The following is a 24,979-nucleotide window of genomic DNA, read 5'->3' on the forward strand; positions in this document are numbered from 1 at the left end:
GAAAATACTCAATAGTTAGATGATTTCATATTGGCCGAGTTTTTTTGCCCTACAGTCAGCAATATTAGCCTTCGTCCTTCGGGCTAAGGTCAATACAGCTGACCTCGAAGAAATGACTGGGCCATTATGAAATCGTCTTATTAATAACATTTTTCACCAAAATATTCAATCATAAATCGGCTTATCATAAAATGACATAAACAAATCAAAGTATAAATAATCATTAGCGTATTGCGATAAAGTAGCAGATATACTGCATACTATGCATGTATCAACGCAATGTCCTTATTTCATCATTCATAATTCTTTTTTCCTAATAAGCCTTTTATTTATACCAAGGCTATGAATACATCAATTATGAAAAGGTTTTTGTAATAAACATTTATAAGGTGAATATTACAAGTGTTATATTCTTAATGAGTATTTTCAGACCTGTAAATGCATTATTTTAAGTTATACGTCCATGGACATTAAACTATCAAAAGGTTTGTTTTGTTAGATTAATCTTACAATTAAGTATGCATATAAGAACATGTTACATATTTCATACATTTCATTAATTTTCTGAATATTACTCTTTATAAAACGAAAAAGTCACAAAAGTATATAATAGTGAAACGGAGATAATTTCTCGTATGAGCTAGAGCTTTTTTACTGCTTAAAGCACTGTCTGCACTGGGTTTTTCAGCACCGTGTTTTTGTATACGGCATCATCTGCAAACAAAAATAAAGGATTAAGAAAACAAGACAAATTTTAAAACAAAAAGATGATTAATCCCAGATGATTTCAAGTGTAGTTAAGACACGATGTATGTATTCACAAAAGTTGTCAAAGGGCAAAGAAAATTGTTGTAAATTATGATATTAAAATATTGTAATGAAGTAATATATATTCAATGTGATAGTGTGCATTAATTGTCTATTGTATGGATTTTATCTCGAAAAATACACGTGAACATGTTAAGTATGACAATTCAATGTAATCTATAATTACATCAATCTAAATTGCCATTTTAAATGTTTGATATAATTTATGCTTCCGAAGGATCTCAGTCCCAGAATACGTATTTGAGTGTCAAGAATGTTGTTGTTGATTAAGCAAGTAAACTGAGTAGATATATACTAGTATTTGGCATTCGTACCTCGCTCAACATTCTCATAATAAACATGAGGATTTGAATCCTCTAACGGCATGTACACTTGCGAATTCTCGGGTCTGAAAAAGTTTTTAAAACGTAAATTACATGATACCTAAATGGAATATTGTCAATGCATATCCTTGTTTTTTTATTACATAAGCTTTAAATAAGCTATAAATGAAGTCAGTAGTGATAAAGCTAAATGTCTACTTAAATGAGAACTTTAAATCATGTACACTTTTTTTTTAAATTTCTTACCCATCGTTTCCAACATCTGAAACAAATACACACTGATTTAATCTCAAATGTTCCTGCTCATATTATAATAAACTATAAATCTACGTTATACTATCACGATGTTGGGCTTTGCAATCAACACGATATTTAGTAACTATGTCTTTGTCCATAACCCTACCGACCTAAAATGCAATCCAGAGATTGGTGCCACTTAATGTGTTCCACTACAATTCCTCATTACCAACCAAGTTTTACTAATGTGCAAGCTCCTTATTTTTTACAATATTTAGTAAACGTGATATAAAGTTTAGAAACTCCATATGAAGTTAAATGGAAAACATCTTCTTTTTCAATTAAAGTTGACAGAACGACCAAACTGCAATACTACGCTACGTCTTCAACATAGTTTGCAACTGATTTAAATCGGTATAAATAATTCCAAACTAAAATAAGTCAGGAGGAACTAACCAACGTCCTCATTTTAATTAAACTGTATTGGGAAGTGAGTTGTGCCTTTGCCCTATTGAAATTTAACAAATTAGGGCCACAGAAATGAGAACATTACATCCTAAGATTATAAATCAAACAAGAATTGAAAACTTGCCATTACATAACATGGAAGTGTTTACCTACTTAAAGCATCGTAGACGGGCGTCTCCTTTGTTGCTGACACTACTTCGTACGTTACGGCAGCGTTATATCCCTGATTCTCATCACCGTGGCTTAAAATATAGTTTTGATAATAATACACGTTTGAACCGCGTAACACTCCTTATTTTCTAATTTGACACAATAAATACTGATAAACAAACTAATATTAAAACCGATCAACAGCAAACAGTTTTTACGTTAACGGTATAAGTATCAAAAACCTTGTGAAAATGCTCTACACCTCGGAACAAAAAGTCGATAAATACGCCAGTCCTAATTTTTGAACACCAACTTTTGTGATAATTGGTGTACATTTGCAACCTTAAAAATGGACACTTTCAATACACATTTTACCAAATTAAAGAAGCATGACTCTAAACCATTCGAGACTGTCCATCTAGATACCAAACTAGTCCATTCAAGGGCCATAACAACTGAGTAACTGAGATTTTACAGCTAGTTATCGAACTTGTCTGATATATTTATGCATTGAATATTGTCACCATGTTTTATGATGATTGATCGATTCTTATCATTTTTACCGACTAACAAAGTGTGTACAACGAACATAATTGATGCAAACGTACATGTGCAATTACAAGTCTTTAATTCATAAAAATCCCTACGAATACATAATATATGAACAGGTATGTGTAATAAGAAATTACAAGGTGAATGCTAAAGCTGTTGTTATCTAAATAAGGAATTCCAGACCGGTAAACGTCCACAACTAATTGGCTTAATTTACCTCATACGTCAACGAACATTAAAATGACAAACGGTTGGTTGTAAGATCTGTCAAAACTGACTGCCTGTTCCAGTTAAGAATGAATATTAGTACATATTAGTTATTTTATATATTTAATTCATTTTCAGAATTTAACTTTTAAATTAAGATACGTGAAAATATATCTATATTATCGTTAAAAGAAGAGCTAGCGTTTTTTTAAATAAATAAAACTGACGAAATCGGACCTTGTAGTAATCACTTTATGTTTTTAACAATGCTAAAATGTGGTATATTTTGTCACACAACTAATAAAACTTACCCATTTCGACCCGAATGTTCATCTAAAAATGAAAACGATGTACAAACACATATGATACTATAAATGGTGCAATGTTTGATACTTTAATGTAGTACAAGAACTTCGTTAACCTCACATTATTAGTAGACTGGTTTTGTTTGTACAATGTTTTTTTTTCGTTTAAGTGTATGTTAGGCTTTAGCAATGTGCCTCGTTATATGTTAGATTACTTGATTTGCCCCTGTAGTTTCCATTGTATTTTAATTATGGTTAAAATTCTCAGGGCTCAATTAAAAGTCATTCTAACGAAAAGTAACATGAACTATCTTAATATCAGAATACTTTGAAGACAGCTATACATAAAAAACCTTTTAAGATTAAACTATATATGGATCGGCTGGTAGCAGAAGGACGCCATTTTAAGCTATTTACAATTAATTGTTCATTCTGGTTGGTAAATAAATAAATGGCATATTAATGATACAGATTAATTACATAACAGATAAAATAGAAAAACGTTTGTAAAGAATCTATTTAAAAGAGACCCTCATGACCCCTGAAGTTTGAATCAGCGAACATGCATTAAAACAGTGAATTTAAATTTCCCTGTTGTAAATGAAACACAGGTCTCGCGTATTGCGATTGTTGTCGCTGGTTGATTCTAAATCCAACAAAGAGATATTACAAGTTACACATGTTGTACCTTCTTTCGTAGATAGGGACATGTTACAGGAACAGTGCAGTGTGTACTTTCGTCTCAGAATAAGCACTAATACGACTGCAGCAAAAATTGCCCCGAGACTTCCGCCAACTGCACCACCAACAACCGGAGCATGATTCGGAGGTATGTCTTCTTAAATAGAATTAAGTTTAAAGCTTCTAAAGTAGACTTAAACTCGCTGAAAGTAAATAGCCTCAGAATAACCTGAATTACACTTTATAGTAAATATGTGTATTTTGTTAATTCCACCCAAGGGCCTTCGCGCAGTACAAAAGCAGGACAACCAAACGGTGCAGCATATTTGCTGCAGTTGACTATTCATTTTATTCACAAACATTTACGATAATATTGTACACATTAAACTGCATTAGAAGAGAATGTAACAAACAGAAAATAACTACACTTTAAATAGTACATAACAATAATGATTGTACAGAAAACAAGAGTGCTTGTACTTTTACTAGAACTAAATAGACAATAATCCGTTTAAATACTGATGGTAAATCATGGTTTAACATTTACTCAATTACAAATAATGATAAAATATTAAAGGAATTATTGATAGTACATGCTCAATGAACTTTATGTAGCCATGTAACTATGGCATTACACCTGCAAAACATCTCACTGACATAACCATAACCCCAGACCAGTTTAAAACTTTGCAAAATGTTAAATTAAAACAAATGTGTTGTACAGGTGTAAATGGAAAAACAAATACTGCTTTCATTAAGACCAATACAGCACAAGGATCTAAACAATGATTTCTATTTTTTTTTAAATACCTTTAATTATTTTAAATGATAAAAGTTTTTGACGAACATTATGTTAACGCTTTTATAATAAAAACTTAATTTCAATTCATTATTATTTTATCCAGTTTTGTTAATTTCAGGTATAAACAGAGTTCTCTTTTAGACATTCTACATTGAAATATACATGTACACACTTATTCTTTTCAAATTTTCAACAACTAGAGTGACCCAATTGTCTTGCCTTTGAACAAAAAGTTATTTTTTACATCTGGTTGGAAACAAAACTGTATGAATAAGTTCATACTTGAAGTTCAGGCTTTTAAAGGCATATGACCAAATGACTTCTCTTAACCTTTTTGACATTTTTTAAACCCCAGTATGCATATATAACAAACATGCAACACAGCTGAAAGTAATTTTTAATTTATTTAATTTAGCAAGGAAAAAACAAAATTTGGAAATTATTTGACTTTCTTAAAAGCCCAGTATGTTTAGTAGTCTTATCAACGAGTATTTATATAGAAATGTCTTCTCTTATACCTCTAAAAGTATTTTAACCGCGGGATTATAAATAATAAAATATATTTATTACAATCACAATTAACGTTCAACAGAATCAAAAACATACTCGAAACTTATACACATATATATTTACATACATAAAACATATTAAACACTGTAAAATTCTAAACATTTGCTTTCAAATGCTAGATTTAGCACAACTTTAAGAAATCAGCATTTGTAAATGTCTATATGTAGCTGAATTATAACACATTTGCTGTAAATGTCACACGTTTGAATACTTTACACACAAACAATTGCAATGTGGCTGACTAACATCTTCATTCTCTTGAACTATTGAATTCAGTACCGCATCTCCCGGTCTCAGATGATCTATGGCGAAACCATGCTTCAGCATTTTGGCACATCAAAATCTGCAAATAACATAAAAGCAATAGTTTTCACAAGCTTAAACTACCATCTTCTACTGTGAAAGTATGCAAAATGCCTGAAAACATTCATTTGAGGCATTCACAACTAAATAACTATGTAGAAATAAATTTGATAAATAGTGTAGAAATTCAGAAATACAATGATATTGAAGATCAAGGTTATGGAGATACATTATCTTTTGGATATTTTGCAATGAGTTTTTAACAACTCAAAGTTCAAACTGCACTTATTGACTACAAAGAAGCATTTTGGTGAGTCTATACCACACATGCTTTGAATCACTTCTTAGTTATATAAGACCTGTCCCTACTCCTGTCCCTAGAGGTGGTATGAAATTTCGAACAGGACAATTCTTTGACCAGCACAGCTTCTTGTCATTGATAGTTCCTCTAGAGCATAAACATCCTGGCTGCCTTTAAAAAACACACAATACCTTTACAGGAATTTTGAGTGTATTTATGTGTATGTCGGGAAAAAGCAATAATCTTAATGTAACCGGATAATTTAACCCAATTTGCCTTTAAAAATTCACGTAATTTAATACACTGAATGTATGAATGATCGAAAAGAAAGGTTTTCTATTCCAAAAAGGACTATCAATGTGTTTTTGGCTGTGATTGTTGATGTTTTTCTTGTCCATAAGCTTAAAATCAAATTTGCACTATATAAATCAACATTCTTCTTTTAATATGTAGAACGTTTTGTTAAACTAATTATAGAATTTGCATTCCATGAAATGCTCGCATAATACTTTCAAAAGCAAAAACGAAAAGAATAAATTCAAAATACAGACCAATGATAGATATTAGAAAAAAAATGAAATAATCACAAAGCCCCGGCCACAAAATCATATATGAATAAATCTAACAGGATAAATATACAAGAACCAAACAACAGTTTTGATACATTTCCATAATGCGATTGTGAAATACTAAAATATTACCATAGGATGTTGTTCACCGGTCCGTCATCATCCCCCCCCCCCGGCCTGTTCAAACAAAAACAAAGTGTTAGTTTAAGGAATTGGAATATTCAGGATTGGAATAATAAATATATCAACATTAATTACCACAAAATAAAATTATTGAAACCAAGATATACAATACGCCAGTCGGTTTAACGAGTTAGTATGACGTTTTAACGAGAAACTGAAGTCGTTTTAACGAGGTTTATAATTCGTTTTAAACGATACAAAAACAATATGTACCGGTTTGGGAGAGGGCCGTAACTGATGTTGGTATAACTCGTGGCCCGATCCCTTTGCATGTCAGATAATCACTCATTTGTTTTAAATAAGGTATATATATATGATTTATTTGTATTGCTTTATTGTCAACATACATGCAATAAACTATTATTAAAATTAAACCGGTTTAACTCAGCCTATTCCACCGTATCTCAAATTTTAAAGAAACCAGCCAGCGACTTCTTATTCTTACTTCATATTATTGCATAAAATGTGTGTTTTCGGTCCGTTATCGCGGTGCGGTAAAACGCAAAAATCCGGGTGTTATCGGTAAAAAACGTACATTATTCAGTAAATTTACAAAAACAAATTTCAGCATATATAGCTATATACAAATATCAACAAATTAAATAAACCGCATCTAACTTACATATTTTCTTCTGAGTTGTCTTTTCCTGGCAAGCTGATGTGTGTTTACTAGATAGTACTTTCTGAAGTTGTTTAGACTATTTGTTTGCTTTAAAGCTGCACTCACATAGATATACCATTTTTACCACTTTTTTACTTTTTTGTCTTGGACAGAGCAAATTTTTGCGTAATTATAACCGATGATATAAGATTGCTGGCAAAAATCAGATCGTAGATTTTCATATTTACGTTCGAAAATTAATGATTTTTGGCTTAAACCGTTTAAGAAAAATGCATAAAACATCAATTTTTGAACATAAATATAAACATCTGTTATCTTATTTTTTGTCTGCAGTCTTATATAACTGGTTGCCATGGATTCCCACGAAAAAAGCTTGGCTCCAAGACAAAAAATAAAAAAGTTGTCAAAACGTTCAATGTGTGAGAGTGCACCTTTAAAAGCACTAAATTAAGTCTAAAACGTTCAAGTCCTCCGAACTTTAGTTATTTCTGTCGATTTTATTCAGAACAAACGACTTATATGGACATGATTCCATTACGTGGTATGCAATGAACAAATAAATTTCAAATATTTTTTTTCTCTGATGCTGAAGATGCCGTACAAATTATCAAGAACATGTTTACAAAATATTCAGGCCTAAATTAGTTGTCAAAACAAATAATGGTTAAAGTAGGACTATATCGGTAATTAATCGATTACCCAATAGGTATTGTGTGTAAAAAATCCCAGTAATCCAGTCAATTTCCAAAAAACAACACTTTCCAAACGAATGAACACTGCCAAAAAAGGCGTCGAAACAAAAATACAACTGCCGAGTTATGTTGCGGCCCGAATCGAGCTTAATATTAAACTTTCTCAATGACATCACTCATAACGTTACACAAGCACCTGATATTGAGGTTATTTTGAACTAAACTGTTTTTGCATTTTCGTGACATTTAACAGCCTTTTTAAACACAAACGTTTCTCATGGTGTGTAATTTATGCAATAATAGCGATAATACACCTTTTTCGGTCGTTACCATTTGCAAAGGCCCTTAAAATAGTTTACAACCCTTGTGCTACGCACTCGGGCTGTTAACCATTTTGCGGGCCTTTGCAGATTGTAACGACCCCAAAAAGGTGTATTAACCCTATATTCATCTATTTTTCCTACTTCTAACCGGCCTTATTGTCATTTGACACGTCAATATTTTCCGGCATCCTGTTCTTAGTGAGAACACTGTATTATAGTGCATTTACGGGACTAGACCCCAGACGGTCCCAAAATAGGCAAATACAGAATTGCCTAAAAAAGCCAATGCATGCTAATATGAGGAAGTAGATCAGTTTACATGATCAAAAATATTAACGCATCATTCATATCGCTGTCTCGGCCGAGTTTTCCCATTTAACAATTGCGCTTAATGGTTTCCCAGTTAAAAAAATCGTGGACTAGATATCCGAACACCTTGCAAGTCATGTGATCGTTTCACAAACTTAATTGTCAATAAGCGTTTTAGTGACTCTCTGTCATTTTCAGTACAACTAGCCTATTTCAAAAGTTTCCAATGATCAATTTCATGACCGAACTTGATCTGTCAACTGTGCTTACGCTGTTTCGCAGCAATGTTTCGCTTCCTTGCATTGTCCGTTTTTTCCGGGAAGCCATACAGTGTGTACATTTAGGATGTGAAAGTCACTGAATAAGTACATTCAAGGATTCAATGCATTCATTCTCCAGTTAATGATGTATGATCGCAGTCGGGCACGCGAAAACAAATCCACGAAGCACGAAAGAACTTCTTGTTCTTTTGCTCGTTTCCACTATATTTACTTTTTACATTTTAAATAGTTATTCATTCCTATTTAAAATACGTTTGTATAAAAGAATAGCTGATATTTGTTACGTAGTATATCATTGGTAAAATGACGTCACGCCACTCTTATCGGAGTGCAAAATTGAAACAAACAATGACGTCATAACTTCTTGCGTATAATACAATATTTACGTCAAGTTTCATATATACAAAAGACTATGCAAATGAAAATATATAAGTATACAGACATATTTCTTAAAGTTACTGGGAATGACGTGATAGATAGTAAGTAAGATTCAATGCGACGTACAGTGTAGTTTTTTTTAAATTTTCCTTTTTCTTGCAATTGAATCATCTTGTGTTCCTTAAACTATGCAACTGTCCATGCTGAAAATATCTTAATCCTTTAATGAATGAAACTGTACAGTACAGGCCTGCGACTGTACATACCAAGTACTGTAATATTTTTTGTGTTATGGGTCATAATGTGGATTGTTCAGAATATTCAAAATGGCGACATTCGGCATCACAAAAACGTTTTTTTCATCGAATAAATTAATAAGCATTTTTATCATCTTATTAATAAAAAAAATCCGGAGAAAATTGATGTTAAAACGTTTGAACTAATAATATTAAACATCAAATGATCAATATATTTAAGTATATTGTGTTTTACCTCAAAGTTAAAGTTTGTTAACACTGTGCCAGTCGCCGTAGCCTACCTTGAGATTCACAGTAGGAAAATAAGGATCGATAAGACATGAAGTCGCATGTGTTCAATTATGAATCATTTATTTAAAAGTCAAATGTATTCATCTAACTCAACTTAAAAATAAAAATCTGACTTGTTTTAATAGCCGACTTAATCAAGTTCATAACATCAAAAAATGGCGTTCAATGGTAACTCGAAGATTCATTTAAATCTCATTCTAAAAATACCTTGTTTCAGCGATATGTTTAATGTACAATTTGCTTGCCGGCCTGTACGCGCTTTAAATGAGCAATGACTGACAAGCTTTTCTGGTTCCCATTTAATGCTTCAGTGGTACCCATTCTTTAGACTCATCACTCTGGTAAAGAAAGGAAGTAGTCCCTTGCACACATAAAACCTATGAGGGTTTGTTAAGCCGAACGCAAGCGTACGGCTTCAATCCCGTATCAACCAAGAGAAAGTGAAAATACATTTTGTAAAACACCCATGACATTAAATTAGCCGTCATTGACCCGCTTTCAGACTATTTGCAGATCGAAGCAATCCAAATTGTTTACGGCAACAACTTATCGTACCGCGAAGTTAGATGTAATGGGACAGCTATTGGCCCTGACATTAGGACAACACAAGTTTGAACCTATAAAACGATCAGGACATCAGATAGGAGACGTAGATGGATTCTACAAGTATTATTATTAAATGATATACTAGTAGATGATACGTCAATAATAGAGATCAAATGCAATAAAGCGAAGGCTGTTAGGTCATGTCTATGACAACCATACGATTTTTTTTTTTTTTTTTTAAATTTGGATTTATTTAACAATATGCATTTTACATAACATAGTATGACATTACATAATACCAATTTACAAGAATGCAGTTATGTTATTTACGAATAATAATTGAGATACTATGAATGTAAAACCAATCTAAACCGAAAAAAAAAGACTGGGAAAAAAATGAAGGAAAATAAAAAAAATCACAAAACATGCATGTTAATGATCTACTTGTTCATTTCGATATATTGTTTTATTCTTTTGTACAAACAACTTTTGAAAAAGTGTAGTTACAAAAACAAATTTCTTACAATTGCCCAATTACTTTTAAATTTATCTGAGATATTTGTATTTTTATAAATGTTCCATGCTAACTGAAGGCTATTTCTGAAACCAATTACTGTTGGAACACACTTTTTTCTTTTACACAAAAAAATAAATTTCTTATATTCTAATAAAAGTATATCAAATTTAAAGTTATTATTCCCAGAACCTAACTATACAAACATACTGTTTCTGACAATACTTGAGTCATTTGTATTCAACTTTTGTAGCATATCCTGCAATACCGGCTGTATTTTATTGCAATCCCAAAAGAGATGTAAAAGAGTTTCTTTACAGCATTCACAAAAGGAGCAATTATCATTTTCAACTAACTTCATTTTATATAATAATGAGTTTGTTGGTAATATTCTATGAAGAACTCTTAATTGTAACCATTGGATGTAAGAATCCTTTGTACACTTAAATACACAGCTATAGACATTTTTCCAATTAATACAGACATTTTCATATTGTAACAGCCATTTGTGTTGACTTATAGGAATTTCATTATCATCAATAAAGATTTTGTAAAGAAATCTGTTAACATTTTCTTTTGTCAAAATTGGGTTAATAAAAGTGTTCATACATGGGTTACTACATTCTAAAAAGTTAAAGACATTGAACACAAGATTACAATGCCTTATATAGGCCTTAATTGCAGAAGTCAATCCATTATAGTGTAAAAAGTTGATTTTCTTATCAATTATTGCTTCAATTTCCAATAGGCTATACAGATTTCCATTGGCATCAAAAACATCTTTCACACAACGAAATCCCTTATTGTATAGGGTATGAATAAATACATAGTTTCCATTAACAAAATTGTGGTTAAAAAAAATGGCATATGCATAAATTGATTAACAAAACCTATCTATATATAACTTATATGCATTTATTACATCTTTCCAGAATGTGTTTGACATCTTTTGACAAATAATTTCACAAAATTTCTTACCACAATTCAACATTTTATTTACATCAAATAATACAGATATTAATTTGAAACATTTACTACTACCATTCAATATACAATTTCTTATCCATTTTAATTTTAAGCTATAAATATAACTTGTAATATCAATCATATTAATACCACCTTCTGGAAAATCTTTTTTGAAAATGTTACTCTTAATTTTTGCTTTTCCATTCCACACAAACTCAAAAAATAAATCGTTTAGCTCTTTAACAAAATCATGTGTTGGATTAGGTAAACTAATGAAAAGGTGTGTGAATAATGGTAGTAAAAGTGACTTATCTACCGTAAGCCTGCCAATTGGTGTTTCCTCTTTTTCCAATATGAGATACTGTTTTTAACTTTTAACATTTTTTCATGAAAATTTATCTTACCCATTTGATTTAAATCTACATCAAAATGTAACCCAAGCAATTTGAATCTAGTATCGCCCCATGATAATTTAAATTTTGTTTTTATGGACCGTGATGAGTATTTCAGTGGTCCTATCCAAACTAATTTGGTCTTATCATAATTAACTTTGAGCCCTGATAATTGGGAAAAATGATACAACAAATCTACAACCTTTTTCACTGTATCCTCAGTACCATCTAACAGAAGAGATGTATCATCAGCAAATTGTGAGATCTTATACTCCTCACCATCAATTACAATACCCTTTACAGTTTGATTGTTTCTTGTCATAACTGCCATAATTTCTGAACATAAAATAAACAAGTATGGAGAAATAGGGTCCCCTTGTCTACACCCTCTTCCTATCTTAAAAAACTCATAAAGGTGTCCATTTAATTGGATCGCCACTTCAGTATTATACATAAAAATTCTTATCCATTTTTAAAACATATCACCAAATTTGAACAGAGACAAAGTTTTTTCAATGAAAATAAAAGATATGGAATCAAACGCTTTTTCAAAATCAATCAGCATCACTAGGCCAGGAATTTTCTTATCATCACATGTTTTCATAATATCATACAACAATCTTGTGTTTTCACTTATATTTCGACCTTTTATGAATCCTGTTTGATCTTTTGAAACTAAGGTATCTAAAACATTTTTCAATCTGTTGGCTATACTTCCTGAAGCTATTTTGTAAATAACATTTAAAAGAGTAATAGGTCTCCAATTCTTCAAAAACTGTTTAGGCTTACCGTCTTTTGGTATACATACAATTGTTCCCAATTTGATATTCTAGAAAATGAATTAGACAAAAAGGCATGATTAATTGCTCTTAAAATAAATTTTACAATATCTTTCCAAAACATTTTATAAAAGTTTACTGTAAAACCATCACAGCCTGGACTTTTATCATTTTTCATTTGTTTGACAGTATCTGCAACCTCTTCATATGTTAAAAGACCCTCTAGAGAGTTTGACTGCTGATCGTTAAGTAAATTATAGTTACAATTATTAAGTTCAGTTTGTAAATCAAAGTCACATGACAAGTTTTCCTTATATAGATTATTATAAAAATTAGGATTCTTTCAAAATTTCCTCTTGTTCCAAAATATGAGAACCATCATCTTTTTCAATAAATGGTATATGCTTATCAGCAATAGTTCTTTTTTCTAAATTGCAAAAAAAAGTAGTAGCCTTTTCTCCATTTTCTACCCAATTTGCCCTAGACCTTATTACATATCCCTTCAGTTTATTGTTTCTTAATTCACTAAGCTCTGTCTCTAAAATAAGTAGTTGATCTTTATTAGTTTCTGAACGATTTTTTTGTAATTCTAAAATATCATGTAGCAACTTTTCCTCTAGTCTATTCTTCTTCTTTGATTTATAACTAGCATAGAATATCGTTTTACCTCTAATTTCCATTAACATAGTTTCTAGAAATTATTCATCATTTATTACAAATTGAATTTCTGATCCGTCCATTTCTAATACAGCATTACAATCATATACTGGAACACAATATTGTAAAATAATCTCATCAATTTTTCTTTTAACACCTTCTAAATAATCAATTTGAGATAAAAGTGAGTTATTAAATTTCCAAAGGCCCTTGCCATATTTAGCTTTTGAAAAACATAATTCTATAACAACAATTGAATGATCAGATTTGTAGCAAATATCTGTATCACACTTTCTAACATAATTCATTATATTATTTGTAATCAAAAATAAATCAAGCCTTCCCTGTTGACACGTGTTTAATCTTCTCCATGTAAATGTTTTTGTCGCCCCATGTAATTCTCTATAAGGATCTAACAACCCTCTATCAGCGATAATGTTTAACATGGTTTTTCGAGCTTTAGTATTGTTGTTTACCGATCTATAATTTGTGTAGTCTAATTCTGGATTAAGCACAAGATTATAATCTCCACAAATCATATACTTATCAATGTTATTAAATGTATATAATTTATTAAATATCATATTAAAAAAATCAGGACAGTCTTTATTTGGTGCATATATATTGGCTAACAGGAAGGGCACGTCATCGTACAATAATTCAAGGAGAAGAAAGTTTCCACAGTTATCTTTCAATACATTTATTATTTTTACATTTAAGTTTATCAAGGCGTTTTTTAGTATTGTTTAGCCCACGGCAGTTGTAGGAACACAATGATAAATTAGACATAAGTAAAGGTTGTGTCTAAGTAGCTAATCAGTAATCTATAATAGTTGTAACTACACTTATATAATAATATAATCTTGACAAACATCATTATGTACAAAACACTAACTATACAATGCATGTTTAAATATTCAATCAAAGGAAGTATAAAGCCAAAACAATAAAAAGCAAAAATGAAAAACTAGTTTTCACTTTATACATGGAAAGTACAAATTCATGGTTACTCTAATTTCTACAATATTCAAAACTATCTATTTACATAAAGTAGTAACACTTCAATTTATATGGTTAGAATATATGACAAATATTCTCTCAATACCTGTCAATAACAGTAAAAGGGATCAAATATTTGATCTATCTAGTAACCTAGTGTATAATAAGGATCAATTATTTGACTATAATATGGCTGTCACAGACTGATAACATTGTCTTTACATGTTAGGGTTGAGTTATATTAAGTTATTTTTTTATTTTTTATCAAGAAAAAAAAAGCGAAAAAAGAAGAAAAAAAACAAATAATTATATATATAAATACCAACATGCTATGAACAAATCTGGAATTGATGTTACTTTTACCATTGGTCTAACATATGTGACAAGTTAGTGCAAAATCAAGCGACACAGAAAACGACTTCTTACATAAGAGCAACCCCAACTGTCCTATAACAACAACCATGACATTTAAAGATCATTGTTTTCATTGTTGATTAACATAACACTTATATATATAGATCAAGAAGACTACACCAAATTTTAGAATGAAATATAAGTATTATAGGTTTAATATAGTGGGTCCTTTATCGATCCATACAATTTTATATGTTTTTAGAGATGAAAAGATATGAATAAAATCAAGACAATATGGCTTCGAAATCAAATAACAAATATAAGTACAACCATACGATTTAGTGATGAGAGAGGTAGTCTTAAAGAAAAGCGGACGAATTTGAGTTGCAGAAAATACACATCAAGAACATGTTGCAGGAATTGAACGATCATGTTGCAAAACTCGGGAAGTGCTAAGCGGTATTATTTGCCGAAGTAGAGAAAAGAAGTGCACAAGAATGCTATAGACTTGTATAGACTTTTTGACACTTGGAACGTCTAAAGGTTGATTCATTAAATCAATTTGTATCAGTAATCACCGAACATTTCATGTTTAATATCATTCGCACTACCTGTAGAAACAAGACAACGTGAATAAATGCAGACACGCTACAACTTTAACTTTAAAAAATTAATTCCGATTACACTTTATTTGAAATGCATACTTAGGGAAGGAAATCATAAAAGGGCAATGCAGACGTACCAACAGCAAGTCAAACTACTCCCTGTCATGCAAGGATGAATACTGGCTAACTTAGGAAATCCCGAGCCAGCCCAGCAGTGGACTGAAGAGGCTTGTGGCACTTCTTGTCTATGCGTGGAATCATACTCCGCATGCGACAACACATATTTACCCGTTCGATGTCAATCCCAACATCGAAGATAACAGTTGACACGGTAAGTGTGAAAGACGGCGGGACCCCCCCCCCCCCCCCACACACACACACCAAAAAAGAAAAGAAAAACAGGGTCAGTCACCGTAGAGAGTACGCCAGAGACATTAAAGAAATTATTAGACCAACATTACTTTTTAGAAACAAAACGGAGCAATTTTGCGAAGAAAGAAAAGACAGAAGCAGGTATTATAGTTTATATTTGACGGCAAGTGAAATAAAAACACATTTGAAAAACAAATGTACATTAGTATAAAACAGCCAATAAAATATAGTTCAGTATAAAAAGTCAAAAGTCAGAAGTAATAAGGCAATGAAAAAAGGTAAACGTTTTTCAATATATCAAGATGAGTGGCGTCACATAAAATGAAAACTGAGATTTAGATGTTGATACAGGATTTTGTTACGTTGTCACTATGTTTAGAAATGGGGACGCCCTTAGATTATAACGTTATTTTAAGAAGAAATACAGAGTAATCCGATATAAACACACAACTATTCACTAGAAATATGACCATTCTAGTATGCTTACATATGGTAGGTATGTTTTATAAATATATGTTCTTGTTCATGTAATTTTTGCTATGCGGGGCCTTGTTCAGGTAAGATACATTTTCGTTTTCTGAACTTGTGCATATTGTTTTTTAAACACATTTCCAGCTATCCTAACAACTAACAAACATATACAAGTTTAAAATGCTAAATTCTTCTGGTTAAGATATGTACGTACATGTATTTAATGTAAATAAAGTGCTTTCGGAAATGCCAAATAAACGTGTACGTCGATATCAATAAACACATAAACATACCATCATCGTACGTTGATACAAATTAATACACACATTTAAACTGTTTGTATTAAAAAAAATCACGATGAATTAGGCACTAATTCAGAAGTTGGTAGCAAGTTACTTTTTATACTGTCTATTCGCTTTTTTCGTCATTAAAAATCATAATAAGTTACCAATATATATTTCATGATTTAGTGCCGTACGATCGGTGAACTATTTCATAAATCAGTTTGTAAATCCATATGATATTTGTATAAAAAAACAAAGGTTGAAGTTCAAAATATTTCATTTACGAATGTTTATTAAGGTGTTCGTTTCCCGAACGTTTTCCATGTAACACTGATCTCGATAAAATTCCGAATATGATTTAGAAAGCAGTACTCACCCGTTTCCGGCCTTTTCAATGTGGTAACTTCTATAGCGTTCGACACGTTTGATCTACCAATGTCATTTGTTGAATAGACTCTTATTTCGTATATTGTATTTGGACTTAATCCAACAATGACATGGCTGATCTTTCCAGTGTTAACCATGTCATTCCTCCAGACAGATGTTTCAACATCTCTGTATTCTACGTGAAACGTTTGGGGCAGACCTCCATCAAACCCTGGTGTCCATTCAATGTGTACCGTGTCAATTGTGCCATTTTTAAGGTGTTGTAGATTGAAGGGAGTATGTGGACGCTCTAACAATAAATGTTAAATATTTTATAATCCAGTGATAATGTTCTACTTATTTAACCCGTATTAACTTAATATAGCCATCACGTATTTGTATTACACATATGTTATATAACATTCCTCTATTTCTTTTGGTTAGGAAAAAGGTCACTCTGCATGTTTGTAAACAAACTAATTGGAAAAAATCATGCTTTATTGGCATAATTCTATTAAGTCATTCATTTCTAATTTTTATTGGTGATATTTGTATATACAGTAGTACATTTCCCATCTGTATCTTACGAGAAAGGCGTGTTGTTTGTCTAAATTTTGTGAACAGAAAACATTGCTTAAGACTTTCGATACTTAATGGCCTTTAACAGGATTTGACGTCTTTAACATATACCAAATTATGACGTAATCTTACCGGATATGGTTTAACAATTCAAAATAAAGCAAATTTCGTTAAAAGTATAGCGTTTTCTTGTAATTAGTTTTTTTAATTCGGCTTATTAAAGAACAGGTGAATTACGACGGTATTTTTTGCAAATTCTACCTGAAAAGCATGATATAAAATAATCTGACACTCGTCGTCTAAAAGTACATCTTTCTGAACTCCTTCAACAAAAATGTGTATTATTTGACGACTCATGGCAGATCCTATATATTAAATATAAGCATAAATTTGACATCATTTTCAAAGGACTCAATTGTACAAAGATGTTTAGAATGTAGGAATAGTAACAAACTAAGAGAAATGTCAGCCATATGTTAAGCCGCTGTTTGGTAAATCGAAAATTAGAATATTGATCTAAATTACACGACAGTGTTTGCACGTGTTCTGGGGCAGAGTTAAACATAGTTCAGCTTCTTAAAGTAAATTAACTTCGTTAATTACCTTGCGCCAGCAGTCTAAAAGTTTCGGAATAAGTTCCAAGTTCGTTGTTGACATGTACAATGTAACTCCCGAAATCTTTTTCCTCTACGGACCTGAAGAATAATTCAGTTTGAAGTCCGTCTTCTGATATAATTATGTCGATGTATGTGTCATCAGCAACGATATGCCACGTATTAGTAGCTAAATCTTTCTTCTCCCACAAAAAGTCTTTAACACTTGGTCGCGGAAAGGCTACTAACTTTAGAGTTAATACTGCTGGCACTCCAGTAGCACTTCTGACGTTATGGTTTATTGGGGCTAATGTCGTTGCCCGAGGAGCACCTGAAAATGAAAGAAAATGAAAATTGCCTTGTGTAAAATATATTTATTTTAAAGAATACAATGAAATATACAGGAAAAAGCCCGGACATCAAATTATAAACTCCGTTTGGAGTAAACGGTCAAAATGACTCAAAACGCGGAAAACAAAACATACAATATCACCGACTACATGGACATTGCATAAACCATCAATACATTATAAAATGACCCCCATGGAATGCACTGTGAAACACGTGTTCATTGGAGTACTAGTTAACTAAGGGCATAAACCAGTTGGTATGCTTGTTATATCACAGCTATCCAAACATTTATCATTAATAAGTACACAACTAAAAGTATTAGCCTCATCGTAGCCAGAATCAACTTTGAAATGTCAATAATGTGTATAAAGCAAAGATTATGATATAGACTGATACTTTAAATTACTCAACGACTGGATACAGACAACACCTGCAAACGAATCCAGTTAGAGAAACATTGGTACGATGTTGTTATTCCTAGGCAGCCTTAGCATATCCAAGGTTAAAAACTAAAAAGCCTCATAACAATTGCATCGTTGTACAAGCGCGGAGGTAATAAAAGTAAAAATAGATTAATACAACAATAGCAAAAACATATTGTCGAATATTCTTCGAGACTATTTTTAACCGTACTAACAGTTACTTATATATGAGGCGTCACCGTTTTGGATATTTGGTGACAAAATTATTTCCGTCAAATGAACTGCACTCTAGTAATGGTACTTCTAACTTTTATAACGGCCCATAACATATATTACAAAAGATGAAAGACAAAACTCCGACTTTAAGGGTCTATTTTTTCTGATCGTTTTCAAACTTTCTTTTTCTATACAATTTTTGTCTGTCATACGTCACCCCTTTTTGTCGGTAGATAATGGGCGCAGTTGCTGATAATGAGTTTTGTTTTTAATGTAAGTTATCTTATCATAATGAATCAAATGCAGTACTGATCAGTCATGAATAACCATTAAGCGCCCATCTGGCCTATCATGCGTATAATTCAATTGAATGGTTGTCGGTGTTTGACACTAAGTCAGTTACAATATATTATTTGAATAATCAAAGGAATGCGTTAACTTCAATAGAATCGTTAATATGTTATAAGCAGTCGGGCGAACGTATATCTACGGTCGATAAGGCTATAAACTATGTGTACAAAGTAATAAATAAATGTGCGTACATAGAAAGGCTGAAACAATGGCAATTTATTATGAAAAGTCAACGTACTCACATCTAACAAACAGCGTCAAGGACCTGACATCAGCTTGAGTATTGTGTGTGTTTTGTGCTGTACACTGGTAAGTGCCATCGTCCTCACAAACACTTTCGCTGATCGTGAATTCCAAATCGTTTGTGTTAGTGGCAGATTTTAAATATTGACTTTGTTTCAACAACGATATATTTGGTAATGGATTACTTTTTGCTTGACAATAAAATATGACTTTCGTGTTTTCATTTACTTCAAAGTTTTGCCCATGATTCGAATTCGATAATGTAAAATTCGTCACTTCTGCCTCATCTGAAATACAATACATATGCATTTAATTATTATTTTTCAGAATTGCTGTTAATTATTGCTGATGTGTATGCTATTTTTGTCAAAATAGCTTTTATGTTAGGTATTGTGTGTGTTTTGTGCTGTACACTGGTAAGTACCTTCACCCACACAAACACTTCTGCTGATCGTGAATGCCAAATCGTTTGTGTTACTTGCGGTCTTCAAATGTTGACTTTGTTTAGATAACGCTATATTTGTTAAAGGATTACTTTCCACTTGGCAATAAAAAATGACGTGTGTGTTTTCATTTATATCAAGTGTTTGACCGTGATAAATATTCGATAATGTAAAAGTCATCACCTTTGCCTCATCTGAAATACAAAATAAATATATCCGAACTTTATTGTTTTAGTATTTCTGTATATTTATAGGCGAGTTCAACAAAAGAGATTTATATATATATGTATATAAAATATACAACTCTTTTACAAAAATGATATATACAAAAAAGTATTTGTCAATTTGTTTGTACTTTATACAGGTTTTAAATCAGTTAAATCAGTTTTCTTAAACAAATGTCAAATAACGAGTATGCCGTTTGGATACACAATCCGAAAATGGCATCTTCTATTATTTAATATAAAAATTTCAGTACTGCTAGTTTTATATACTCCTACCTTTTTCTTAGGCTCGTATATTTCATCTCTACACGATATATTTAAAATGCATTTGACATAACCTTCCAATCAGAATAGATTGATTGAAAGTATATTAAATTATGTTTGGATGGCGCTCTTGTGTTTTAAATGTATTTGTGAATTAACCTTACAACAACGATGATATAAAACATAACAAGAAAAATCATTTTCAAACTCATTTTTTCAATTAGATTATTGTGTTGTCTGGTACCGCATTAATATGATTTATAAAAGGACAGTCAACGCTATTTGTTCATTCAAGGATATCGCAGCAGATTTATCAGTGTGACAATTTTAGCCGTAGTTTTACGTTTAATATAATAAGTTTTCCAAATTAAAGTTCTAAGAAAAAAAGATCCGCACATAAGATGTCAGACTTAACAACATTAAAAAAATATTATTAATTGACAAAGCTGTTGTAATTAGTGAATATTTGGCTTAAACAATTATAGGACAGGAATCGATCTTTACTTCGCATTAAAAACACTTTACCACTAAGGGTCGTGTAAATCCTTTCTAAGTTTTATAAATAGTTTTAAAAAAAAAATCTGGTAGAAAATTTATCATACTATATTGCAGATGTAAATTGTTTTCCCCTTTGTGTAATGTGAGCACAAGACCTGTCTTGAAGTTCGCAAGATAATTTGATTTAACAAATTAGCCAGTTTAACAGGACTTGAGCATCCCCGTTCTTTAAATGCCAAATTTTAGATTGTGTTGTGTCCTTTTATTCATATAATACAGATAATATTCCTGACTGTTTTGAGTAATACTAATTAGTTCTTAAAGACACCTTTATTAAGAATGTTGTATGTTTGTTTTTTTGTAAATGCCAAATAACCCCTTGTTAAGGTCAATATATGCATAAAATCCGTCATAAATTGCATAAGATACTAAACAAAAAATGAAAATTATTTCGGCGATGCACCTAAGGAGTACTTCCATTTTGACCACTGAAGTTAAAGATAGCATTTATGATTGCGCCGGTTATGTCCTTCAGTCTATATATGCCCGCTCTACTAAATACGGAACGAGCAAATGGATCGATGAAAAAACAACAACAAAAACAGCAAACACATATATGCTATTAGAGAAGCTCAAAGTCAAAGGATACCTTGCAAAAGTGTTACTTTAATGTCTTTTTAAGTTTAATACAGTGACGTATTTGTTCATTCAGTTGTTTTATCATTATGCCAGGTGTGTAGAGATATTTCGTATTATGATGATGCAAGTGTAAAAATGAATATTAAAAGTAGTACAGATATATTCAAATAATATTTGTGTTTTCATTTCTCAATGCCAAATTTAGATAACCTTTTTTTGTTATTACATAAATAAAACTGTTTTGAATATCAAAACAGCAAACTCTACCTTTCACAGCAGTCCTAACTCTCCGCTTATAAAAAAGGAACATTTCAATCAAAATATTATATATAATTACATTGCACATCAATGTAGACTGTATTGCTACTGTTGCCAAAGGTTGCGTCATATCCTGTAGGTTCCATGAGGTTTGAAGCTGTACATCTGTAGTAACCACTCTGGGTTCGACCTATGTTTATGATTCCAAGTGTCTGCTCCATGGAAACTTGGATCATATCAAATATTCTCTCCCATTTAAAGTCGGTATTATTGGGAACACCGGCAGTAATCTGACAAGCCACAGAAATATTGCCTCGTTCGAGAGCAACGACGTTCGCCAGCGGCTTTACCACGGGAGGAACTGAAAAATATCATATCTTCATTTCATACACTAAGATATAATGTGTATTAACGGCAAACGCATACAACGCTGAAAACTAAAAGTATATATACGCGAATGCATTAAGAACCCTATTACACATTATTCTTGATGATGACCCAAAAAGGATTTCTCTCCCATTTAAATTATGTCTTGTATGGACACCAGAAGTAACCTGACAAGCCACAGATGTATTGCCTCGTTCGAGTGCAACGACGTTCGCCAGCGGCTTTACCATGGGAGGAACTGAAAAATATCATATCTTCATTTCATACACTAAGATATAATGTGTATTAACGGCAAACGCATACAACGCTGAAAACTAAAAGTATATATACGCGAATGCATTAAGAACCCTATTACACATTATTCTTGATGATGACCCAAAAGGGATGTCTCTCCCATTTAAAGTCGGTCTTGTTTGGAACACCGGCAGTAACCTGACAAGCCACAGAAATATTGCCTCGATCGCCGGCGGTTTTATCACAGGAGAAACTGAAGATGAGCTTATTCTCATAACAGACACTAAATAAAGATACAATTTTATTTTTCTTATGGTTTTAAAGAAGACAACGCTTTCAGTAATCTAATATATACGCGCATGCATCACCACTACCATTTAACGTTATTCTGGATGATAACACAAACATGATTTTACGACATGCATTTTTTTTCATAAAATATTAAATTTAATCTATGGGCTTGAAGTACTTTTGCTGGAAACGTTATAGTTATAGTTATGCATATATGATAATGCAACTTGGAAGTATTTCAGCCAGTTGTAGATGACAAGCAGTTCTGCTGCTGTTGAACATTTATTTTATACATCTACATAAACATTAAGAAGAATATTGTATACATTATATATTAAACAATATTCTATTTATAAAAAATGAGTTGTCCTACTTATTTCAACAAAAAAAGAGCTATCATGTATTTGAGATAAATTACACAAACGCATTAGAATATTACGCAACAAACAGAAAACAAATAAAAATTATCACATAACAATCATTATTAAACGGAATAAGATTACAATCGGAATTAATTTTATTCTAACTAGAATTGAATGAGAACACATCGATTTAAATTGATGGTAAATTATGGCCAAACATTTACTCAATTAATAGTAATAATGAAAGAAAAAGATACATTACCAAAACAATAGAAGAAATCATTGATAATGTATATGAACAAGTTGAGCCAAGCAAAACTATATTATTTTTTGTTTGCTACACAAATAACATAACCCCATAAGGTTAATACAATTGTTGCAAAATATAAAAAAAAATGTAATGTTTAGATGTAAATGGAGCATACAAATACTGCTTAAAACTTCGACAAATGATATTTTGCTAGTTGCAAAGTATCAACGAGACTCTAATAAAACAATGCCACTTCACTACTATCGAGCATTGTAAGATATCTTAAGAAATTATGTAATTTCGCTTGAAGGAGCAAGAGTTAATGTCATTACGCTACCAATGAGCTTCCTATGATAACTATGAAAGTTTGATGGACCAATGTCATAATGATACAACTGACAATGGACCAATGTCATCATGTTACAAGTGACGTTGTAATATACCAATGAGACCAATGAAGCCATATCAGTACGCTACGAGTGAAATGAGAAATAATGTCAATTATTTTTGCTAAAAGCGTATTGCTATGACTCAGGGTGTACATGGACCAATGCCATAATATAATAATAATAGCTTTACTAAGAAATAAATGCTATAACAGCAACTAAAGCCTTGCTCTTACTCTCAATTTTCAGCCCAAATGTCTTCAAAATTGTCGTAGAGGCATTACGTAATAATTTATACACACAGACATTTTCAATGGAAACATAACCAAGCATGACACTTAATGTTGTAAGTGTTTTGCAAATGAGAAGTGGCAATGATTAAGAGAGTGCCAAGATATAAATCAAAGACGTCGGGTTGCAAGGATGGAGTACATTCACGTGTGTACACAAAACAAATTAAAACTAGCTAGACAAACACAAAAACTTTGCATACTGTACCATCATGAGACGGTTGTAAAGTGTACATAATTAGAAATATACATGTAAAAAATAATTCCATTAAAACACAAAAGCATACATACGTAATGTTATATGAACTTATACTTTTCAGAGAATGGCATGATATAATAAGTACAAAAACATTTTGATTATTTTATATTCATACAAACATTCATGAAGATGTCAAAAACAAATAGTAGTTATGCATGTATTTGATAAACTAAACAAGGACACCTTGGTTTTTTAAAACAGGCCACATGACTGGTTTATAGGCAAATTAAAATAAAACGGTTTCAATTCATGCAATTTTAGAACAAAAGGGAGCGACATGCAGACATACAGAAGCAATGCATGATTCTGAAACTGACTAAAATGTAATAAACAGTGAGTATAGTTTTACAGACCAGTGTCATATCGGTACCACAGAGCTTTGCTCTAGGGACAAATGCCAATTATAATATATTATATTTATGTTAATATAAAAAAGATCACTGAAAAGGCTGCAAATATAGATTATTCACAACTTCAATATGTACATGTACATGGCATGTTG

The 24,979-nt window shown here is 31.5% G+C and overlaps 1 protein-coding gene across 3 annotated transcripts in view; it reads right to left on the reverse strand.

The window, feature by feature from the left end:
- Positions 1-439: 439 nt before the first annotated feature.
- The window catches only part of LOC128234659 (nephrin-like), a 55,196-nt gene continuing 30,656 nt past the window's right edge, over positions 440-24,979 (reverse strand). Inside the window, exons 6-15 of one of the 3 annotated variants that reach the window (XM_052949035.1) lie at positions 22,098-22,379; positions 19,692-19,979; positions 18,120-18,440; positions 16,948-17,247; positions 3,759-3,905; positions 3,077-3,098; positions 2,010-2,098; positions 1,398-1,413; positions 1,143-1,216; positions 440-714 (exon numbers count right to left, since the gene is read on the reverse strand). In XM_052949035.1, the coding sequence (XP_052804995.1) occupies positions 659-714; positions 1,143-1,216; positions 1,398-1,413; positions 2,010-2,098; positions 3,077-3,098; positions 3,759-3,905; positions 16,948-17,247; positions 18,120-18,440; positions 19,692-19,979; positions 22,098-22,379 (1,595 nt within the window). In that variant the 3' untranslated portion in view covers positions 440-658. Of the gene's footprint in view, positions 715-1,142; positions 1,217-1,397; positions 1,414-2,005; positions 2,099-3,076; positions 3,099-3,758; positions 3,909-16,947; positions 17,248-18,119; positions 18,441-19,691; positions 19,980-22,097; positions 22,380-24,979 lie in introns of all 3 variants that reach the window. The other 2 variants (XM_052949034.1, XM_052949036.1) reach the window with 2 other exon arrangements.

Source organism: Mya arenaria, chromosome 5 (assembly GCF_026914265.1).
Source record: "Mya arenaria isolate MELC-2E11 chromosome 5, ASM2691426v1".
Lineage (NCBI taxonomy): Eukaryota > Metazoa > Mollusca > Bivalvia > Myida > Myidae > Mya > Mya arenaria.